The sequence below is a fragment of the Atta colombica genome, unplaced genomic scaffold (genome assembly GCF_001594045.1).
Source record: "Atta colombica isolate Treedump-2 unplaced genomic scaffold, Acol1.0 scaffold12, whole genome shotgun sequence".
NCBI classification, from domain to species: Eukaryota; Metazoa; Arthropoda; class Insecta; order Hymenoptera; family Formicidae; genus Atta; species Atta colombica.
In genome coordinates this window covers 7,142,396-7,152,054 of record NW_017259206.1, presented here as the reverse complement: position 1 = coordinate 7,152,054, position 9,659 = coordinate 7,142,396, and the positions used below count along the sequence as shown (strand labels likewise).

General features: G+C 33.8%; 1 protein-coding gene across 1 annotated transcript in view; it reads right to left on the bottom strand.

Annotated features, from left to right (window-relative positions):
- The window catches only part of LOC108694403 (UDP-glucose:glycoprotein glucosyltransferase-like), a 24,308-nt gene that overhangs the window by 8,880 nt on the left and 5,769 nt on the right, over positions 1-9,659 (bottom strand). Inside the window, 7 exon segments of the mRNA XM_018203840.1 lie at positions 6,538-6,622; positions 6,625-6,687; positions 8,115-8,256; positions 8,378-8,494; positions 8,612-8,887; positions 8,973-9,155; positions 9,260-9,437. Of these exon segments, the coding sequence (XP_018059329.1) occupies positions 6,538-6,622; positions 6,625-6,687; positions 8,115-8,256; positions 8,378-8,494; positions 8,612-8,887; positions 8,973-9,155; positions 9,260-9,437 (1,044 nt within the window).

The following is a 9,659-nucleotide window of genomic DNA, read 5'->3' as shown; positions in this document are numbered from 1 at the left end:
TATATATATATATATACGAATACAAATGTATAACAATGAATCCATTCACGTTTGGATTACTAATGCAAGAGAACAAAAAAGAGACATCGGAGACGCAAAGTATTTCAAGGCTACATTTTGAAGGTCCATGGACACCGAGATATTTTCAGGTCAAAGCTGATCCCGTTACTCCGGCATTTGCTGAAAATATTCCGTGATGAACAAAACAGAAGGGAATCATGCAAGAGTGCATTTCCCTTATCGTTTTCGCACGAGTAGTTCCTCATAATTATGTAGTTTCTCGGAGTTATGATTTACGTAAATGATGTTGACGCAATTTTATCCGAGTTCAATGATTTATCGTAAATGTCCAGGCGGGAAACACCAGAAAACGGAGTAACAAAACGATTCAATGAAAGTTGTCAGCAGAACGAAATGATTTTTCTCGCCAGGATCTTGTTTATTTCGAGATTCTAATTTCGTAGATCTTTGCAAAACGAGTTGTAAGGACTATAATTAATATATAAAAAAAGAATCATGTGTTGGGAAAAATAGAAATTTACGTCTTATACCGCGGAGATTTGTCGAGTAGATAAGTGGAAAAACCTGATTTGTTATTTTTATATGAGAGAACTACAATTATGCACGACAGTTTAATGGGAAGAAATGTCTAGGTTTTTGTTAATACTCGTGAAACTTGTTGTATGTCCTCGCGTGCAATCATTGTATTGAGATCCTGTCGCGTGGCAAAGTGAAGGGGAATCACGGCCTTGTGTTTGCAGAGCTATAACAATGCATGTCGCATACGGTAAAATTGCTGCATAATTTCGGCAATTGAGTGAGCGAGCTCTGCGACTTGTTAACACGCGAAGACATTGCTCGAAGAAAGAGAAATCGAAAGAGGAAAGCTTTCTCCGACAATGCGACGAGTATGTGTGAATGTCAAAAGACAGTTGATTATAATCAATAAATAGTAAGAATTTTTTATAATAACATTCAGCAATGTTTTTGTATTTATATTAGATTCTTTCAAGGCTGTTCCGTGATGTTATATAAAGTGTATTTTTTTTATGAATGAGAACTTTTATGAATGAGAAGTTCTAATTTATGAAAGATTAATGTGTGTGTTTTTTTTATTGCTGCACTAGACTATACTATAACTTTTTTCTTACTTTTGCCAAATATCAAACATATATCTATTTCATTTTAAATACAAGAGTGTACAATAATTCATAAGAAAAAAAAAAACAGATTTGATAATTTAGAAATTCTTGATGTCTTGACATTTTTTTAAAAGAGACTTACGCCTCAAATATAAACGCAAAAAAATTGTTCAAAATATTTTCAAAATATTTTTTATTATGAATATGTTATCGAAAGATTTCAATGATCATATCATGAATATGTTATCGGATGATTGACAATATGCGTGCATGTAATTTCTCCCTCCAAAGGATTAATTTTCCAATCGATTTCGCTAGCCAACGATTATATTTTCGTCTATCAATATAATTCGATATCGATAATTCGATATATTCTGAAAAGAGAAGAAACCCCGATATTCATGTGCGAACATTAATTGTGAAGATCAACAATTTTCCAAAAGATACTCTCTCAAGAAACGACACACTCCAATTTTTCTGATTCCAATGGACACCACTTGTCATATTTTCACGCAGCACCATCATCTCTCTTAAGAAATCAAGCTCTTCACACAAATTACGGAGAACAACAATTAGTCGCGCATCGGAAGGCCACAGTTGTATCCTTCAAAGCTGCAGAGCAAACCAAAACCCGTAGTATACGGAGCGCAATCTGAGAGATTGACAGTAGCCCCTTCTCCCAAAGTTTCTGCAATGTCGCGAAATTTTCCACTCGCTGGTCCCGTGCAATCTCTCCTTCGCCATATCTCACCTGACTCGCGCACAGCGAGGACCAAAGATTGCGACTGGAGAAAAAACTCACAGCTTGATTTTCTCGTCATCCATGATCGATCCCGAGGTGGAGCGTTCGTGGATCCAGCTCATCCAGTCAGCTCGCAGTCGGTCGGCCGCCGATAGCGTGACGTCGCCGTGTTGATCCTCTTTGAACGGGATCCGTTCAACGATCTTTCGTTTCGTCGAGTCGTAGACGAATGCCAGAAAAAAAGAGGAAGACAAAATCGCGATTCGTCCGAGGCAGAGAAGTCGCCTTGGAGGCGATGATCGAGGAAGGAGGTACGGTGACTGGTACGTGTTGTAATCAGCGAAGTCGTGGATTGTTGTCCTCCGGACGATCAGAGAGACGCGAATCGACTGCAACCGTCACTCGTCGAACGAAGAACGAAGGCACGGAGCTGCGGCTTGCCGCTCTTTCGGTGGAAGAAGACCCATGGTCCGCTCGTCTGACAGATAAAAGATCTAACATTAGCAATCGGTCTATCTTCTTCTTATATACGAGCATTCTCTTTCCACCTCTTTCTCTTTCTCTTTCCTTTTTTTTTTACATCTTTCCTTCCCAGTCTGTCTGGCCTTTTCTTGCAAATAGTCTGTCTTTATCAGAAATCCCCACTTACATTAATACTTCGCTCTCTCACTCCCTGCTCTATCTTCTCTCACCGTCTCTTTCTTCTATCTCCATTTGGAGAAGATACGACTCTTCCATCGAGCTTTCGTCCCACACTCAACTTCGTAAAGAATACTATTTTTTAATAATCCATAACTTCAAGTCTTTGAACTCGTCTGGGAGAAATCGTTGGGGAAATGTAGCTCCGATTTAAGAAATTCTGATTGAATTAGCCGCTTTTTAGATAAAACTCTTCTTATCGCACGTTGCTCAGTTTTTAAAACTTCTGAGCACTCCCGCTATCCTAGTTATAAGTATCACCGATATATCTATAAGTATCACTGATATATCTTGTATCTTAAAGTTTGACGATCACTCCGCATATTCTTTTTAGTGTCAACAGGTGCTTTCACAAGTCGGATCCGGTTTATCGCATCCGCAGTGGATTAGTCGTGTGAATAATGTGCGATTTATTGGCAAGCATTTATTCCTTTCGCATTGATCACCGTCTTCGCCATAATCACGCCGATTGTAGTACGTCTTATCAATCGATAGTCTCGAAGTCTCGAATGAGACCAAACAAGACCAACGTTCTTTCAAAAATCCAGCACGAGATTGATACTCTTGACGCGAAATGTCAATTTTCCGATTTTTTTTACAAAAAAAAAAGGAAAAATTCCTTAGATGTGTTTCTTAAAACTCCATACGGATTATAGTGAGAGATCCCACTGGACGAAGTGAGTCTAAGCGAAAATCTTCGATTACATCATAAATCACGCCATGGAGCGCGAATTGAAACTGAGCGAGTGGTGAAGGTGAAATAAACACGCGGGCACGTTCATATAACTTTCCAGAGAGGTATTGATACATGTGATGTAGAAGCACGCGGCGATTCAAAGAGGCGATTGTCGATCGCGCGAGGAAGCGGATTTCATAATCGAGAGGGTCTTCCTGTGATCACGTCATCCTCCGACTGCGTTAAATTTTAACAGATTCCCTTAATCGAGCGAAAATTGACTTGTTCTTGAAAAAATATAGAGATTTCATCAACAGCTTTTGTTGACATGGTTTCCAAAATTATCATAATAAATCTATAAAAAATTTTAACGCCGGGTCTACAATGAATCGGTAGTTGAAAGTCCTAAATCTTTATTTATAAGTAGATGATTATTATAATTTTTCACATTCACAATAAGTCATTAATTGTACAGCGAGTCATTTGGTGACCAATGGAAAGGAAGAAAGTTGAATTTGGCTAATCTCTTAAGAAAATCAGTAATCGCATTTCTAATTTTATTGTTAATTAAAACTATAATACACAAAATCTTTTTTAAAAGTAGTAAGACGTAAGGAAATTAATATATTGGATTTGCTGATTACATCCCTGAATGAAAATTTTTCTTAGAATTTTTAATATAATTTTTCAGAATTTCTATACAATTTTTCAGAATTTTTGGAAATATATAATTTTATTACTTTCTTATATATTTTGTATACGAATTGGAACATTTCTCAGAAAATCTACATCTTTTCTCAGAATTTTTCGTATATATTAATTATAAAATATCATAAGATTTTTAAGATTTTTTTGTAAGTATAATTTTTGATGAAATGTTCTAAAATCTAAAAAATTTAAAAATATTTTTTTTAAATTATGGGATGAGAAAATTTCAGAATATCTCAGAATTCACTTGTATGAAAAATTCTGAGAGAAGATGTAAACTTTCCGAATATTTCTGAGTATTTCTAAAAAATGTTCCAATTTGTATAAAAATAATGAGAAAAATTTTCATCAGGAATGGCTTACTTTAATTGATCCTACTTTAATTGGTCAATTCGCTCTTACGTTTTATTGCTTAAATTTTTTTGTTACTTATAGGGTCTTCCACTTGATGCTTAAAACGCTTATATAGAATTATTTTATCCTTAGTGTTTATCAAATATTACAAAGATAGATAATGCTGTGAGCATTGTGAGCGCCAAATGGAACGCACCTTTATGTTTAACCTTTATGCTTGACCTAATGTTTTATTCAAAATGAGAGGCTTTATTTATGATGATGTCATGAATGAAACCCATTGGGTGAATCATCATTAAATTTAATGACAAGTTAATTAGATAATGAAAAACCGAGCCTTAGTCGTATAAATTGACCAATTTCACCAATTCATCGATAAGACTTAGGACTTTCGACTCATTTTAGACCCGGTGATAAGATAAAGATTTTAATGAGGGAGACATGGAAATGGTACCTTACGAAATCAAACTTAGCAATTTTAATATTTTTGAAGAATACAAAATATATGATATTATTACAAATTTGTATGGTGAATATTTCAAGCATGCTCTTGAGAAGTAAATATCTTTTCTGTTGACATGTATTCGTGTAATTGGAATATTGATTAAATGATTAATAAAGCAAGATTACGAAAGAGACAGTTTAAAAGAAGATAAATAAGCTGAAGGAGAACAGTACAATATTTACAATAGATATTCTCTTTTCTCTTTGCTAAAAGTTGAAACGTCAAATTTAATGTAAAAAAATGTTCATCTAACTTTTGTAATTGTATGACAAAAATCACTGTCACTCGCAGCATAAAAATATAGACAGTCTTGACGTACGATGAAATATAATAAAGATATGCTGCCTATTACGTGTACTTCTTTTTAAATGTCTGATAGTCGTGTGCTATGGTTTGCATTGTGCATCAATGCACAATGCAAAAACACGTGTGTTATGAGATACTCGGAAAAATGAATATGCGTAAAGCGAGAAGATGAGAATACTTATTAAATTATCTCTAACTGGGTCTTATCTAAAGCTACGCTCACATGATAAAAACTCGTAAATCAATGCAATGTTATACGGAAGTTCATTTTCCATTCTAAATTGTACGCACTATCCAAGATCCCGGTAATGTTTTGAAATCGTAGATCATGCGATTGCCTGATTGGAGTAAATTAAAATTGAATCATTTGTTGAAATCAAACTTAGCAATTTTAATAAATTGAAATAACAATATTGAAAGTGAAAAGCTAAGAACAATTTTAAACTTGTTATTTACTCGTCAACGGTGCAACTGAAGTCCATTTTCACGGTAGTGTTCGACCAGAACTACTGGCTGCTATCTGGTGCAATGATGTTTTGTAACTCTTTCGATAGAATATCGCAAGAAACGAGGGGTAGGGTTTCGTGTAAAATAATTGGATACTTAGGGTTGCCTTTTTACGTTTTTACGCAGAAACGTGATCGCAAGAAAAAAGGTCGTCACACAGAATGTTGGACAGTCAGAAAGAAATAATATCTATTAATGGATGACCTCCGACTGTCTATCAAAAACTACGTTTACGGCTCCGATAAAAAAGCATAAAGGCAAGATTTTTAATGATTGGCATGTCCCTGGTACGGATAATTTAACGTGTTATTTCAGATTTTTTGATAAATTATATTAGTATTGCCATCAATTTATAAATTTTCTAACAATAACAGTCGACATGAAAATTACTTTGCATTTTTTGTCAAGATTTGTGACCATTTGATAACGCGTATGTTTGATCGATACTTGATAATCTATTATTGTAATAATGGGTTTCTTATAGAAAAGTAATGCAATTTAATGCAAAAAGATCAGAAAACAAAAAAACAAACAAATATATATATATAAATATTTGTACTAAGTATTATAATAAAATTTTAGTAATATATAAAAATAAATTTTTAATTTTTCAACTCAAGAATTAATTTAAGAGGTATTCTTTTCTTCAATTCCTAATTATTTTCTTCATTTTAGTAATGTTTTAAATTGTTTCAATTATTTAAACTGCATATTATCAGATTATCAGAACAATTTTGCTATCCACAAAATATCATTTTAAGAAAGGCACTTTTTTTTTGCAAAAGTATCAAATACTCAACGAACTCAATTAATTATAAATTGAATTAATTCTGCTAACAAAAAATTCAAAAAGAACGAGTCATACTCGAATATCAAAATATATATTGTCAAGACTTACTTGTTAGTTATATTGTTTTGTTCGGCAACTACAGCGAGAATTTCTACGTCGGCGGATTTATCTCCGCTGTTATCCATGTCGTGAATTTTCCAGGCAGATCGTCGAGGAGGAGTGCGAACGATGCGGGTGCGCGAGCATCGAACAATTGACAGAAGCCGTCCGCCAAGCCGATCGCGCAGCCAAGGCAAGGCAAGACAAGGCAAATCTGCGACAGCGCGGGGTTACTATCGTCGGGAGATGTCATTAGTGCGTGGCGGTCTGGCTCTCTCTCTCTCTCTCTCTCTCTCTCGATATATTTACATAAATATTATGAACAAAGGGGACGCACGCATGACGACCTAGATCAATCAATTTGATATCTTTGTCTTCATGAGAATCATCAAGAGGAGTCGCTTCTGATTAGATGTACAGATGTCTGAAGACAAGTTCGCGTTGTTGAGATTTCACGCATTCGTTGATACATAATTCTAGCGAAATAACGAAATAAGATAAATGATGATAAATGTGCCTTATCACAAAAAATTAGTCCATTTCATGCGACCTCGCGCATTACACTCGATCCTCAATTGAAAAATGATCAATGATAGGACGCAATAGTTTTAAGCCTGCTCCGATCATTGCTCTATCATTCCCATTTTGATATGATCGAAGAATTGTTGGATTATGGAATGTTTGGGTTACAGAAATGTGTCAAATTTCTTCGCTCGCCTCGCTCTGATTAGCTTCGCGGCCGCGGCGTTCAAAATAAATTCCCACGAAAGACACAATCGTCATTAACGCATGCAATGATCCGTGCTGAAAAATATATCGCAAAAACTCATTAAAAATAAAATCGAATTTCCAATATCCACGAATAAATTTATCAGTATATAACATTATGTACAGACAAATTTTATTTAAAAGCCGAATGTCGATAAAATTTTGACTCTTTTTTTCTTTGTAGTCTTTCTTATAGCAGGAGGAAATATCAAAGATATTTTACAAATGTTACAAGTTTATTTCTTATAACTATCATAGTAGACAATAATCAATCACAACATTGGCTCGATAACATGAACAGAATTATATGCTCATGAATAACCAGAATACTGTAATATCAGCAATTATGGACTTTACTGACTTCTTGTTTCGATTTGATGTAAAGAAGTAGTAATCTTGCGCGTTTGCAATATGAAAAGATGAGATTACTTTGAAGATTATAATTTAAGCTATTACACGAAGTATGGATCTAATAAGTAATAGAGACCTTCAGCTTCCAATACATTCCTTATTTTTGAGAGTTTACACGATCAATAGCAAATATTTACACATAAAGTGCTAAATATTAATTACAAAAGTAAAATATATAAATTTTTACGTATTGACGTTTGTTAATTTAGAACAAACGAAGATTTCTTTATACAGAATGTTATAAAATTTGTTTCTTGGAATTCAATATATCCTTCAGATCATCATATATAATTTACAATTCATTGTGGTTTGAGACATGATCAACAGTTTCTGAAACAAAGAAAAGAAATAAATGTCTCGTAAAAAGAAATATATACATGCATTTAAAAAATATATGGCGGGAAATATACCACTGTCTCTCCATGTCTGTCTGTTTGCATTCTCTATCTTTTGTTGCAGAATTTTAATTTCTTCGTCGTAACCCACCCATTCCGGCAAGATACGCATGGCTGCTTGTAATTTCGCTTCCTTAGTCATCGGGTTATTACACTATATAACACAAGAAACAAGAAAGAAAAAGATAATTACTTAATAAATCTAAAATGTTAGAATGTTACAATATAAAATGTTACAATATATTCATTTTTGCGATGTAATTGAGAATACATACTAAATCTATAGTTTTGGCATATTTCTTGGATGCATCGTCACACCAAGTTTCGCACCATAACCATTCTTGTGGCAGTGTTTTGATGGCCACTTGATGGATCATATTGTTAGGGAGATCCTAAAATCGTCATCGATTATTTTATAAAAACGCGAAGAAACGACGATGTAATGATTATAATAAATAACAATATATAATCCTTATACTGTAAATATTAAAATTACTCGTTTTACATACTTGATCAAGGTTTGATAAGCTATTTGGATCTTGACTCAATGCCTGATATTGGCCTCGCAGCCTATCTCCGGCGGCAATACGACGGAATCGTTTGAGATCGACCACATACAGCGCGCTAATGTGATAAGCACGACCCTGCAAGTGATTTCTCCAGTATCCTTGCTTCCAAAATCTGAAACCATCCATTTCGATTCTGCTGTCACAGAACGGCGTATATGCATAAGGTGCACCGCCGAGATCCAAGGTTGCTAATTCCTTCAAATCCGCTCTTACTACCTGTACAAAAATGATAAATAATTAAAAAAAAAAACAAGTAAAATAATTAAGAATAGTTATATCGCTATATTTTAAATTTGCCTACCTGATCGGCATCGACAAATATTATTTTCTTAACGTTCAGCGGAAACAGCACGTCAAGGAACAAAATTTTATATCCCCAAATAGTTCTCTGTTTTTCAGTTTGTTGATGAAGCCAACGAGGCCACTTGTATTGAACAAGTTCATACTCAAAGCCATATTCCTTAGCCATATGAGGCAAAAAATCCTATATCATAAGACTTTGTTACTTGTTTTCATAATTGGGAAAAGAATAAAGAAAAAAAATTCACTACTATTTTTTATATAAACATTTTTTATATAAACATTTACCTTCAGTGTTGGTGAAAGATAATTTTTTAAAAACCAGAATTTGACTGGTGTTTTAGTGTGTTTAATAACACTTAGCATCATGATCTTCAAAAATCTTTCATATAAATGCCCAGAGGCAAGAGAGAAGATATTTAATTTTTCATCTTTATCTTCATTTTCGTCTGTCGCTGTAAACGTCCTAATTTGAAAATAAAATGAAAACATACATAAGACTTATTGCAATTGTAAATTGTTAGCTATTTTATATCAGCAAAAATATACCAATTAATACAAGCTGTATTAGTAAAGCAGTAATATGTCAAGTCAGTTAATAAGACGATAAATTGAAGATAAGAATACATATTGGTGACTTGGAATTATAATAATCAATGTGAATAAACTAATAGTTCAAAGTACATCA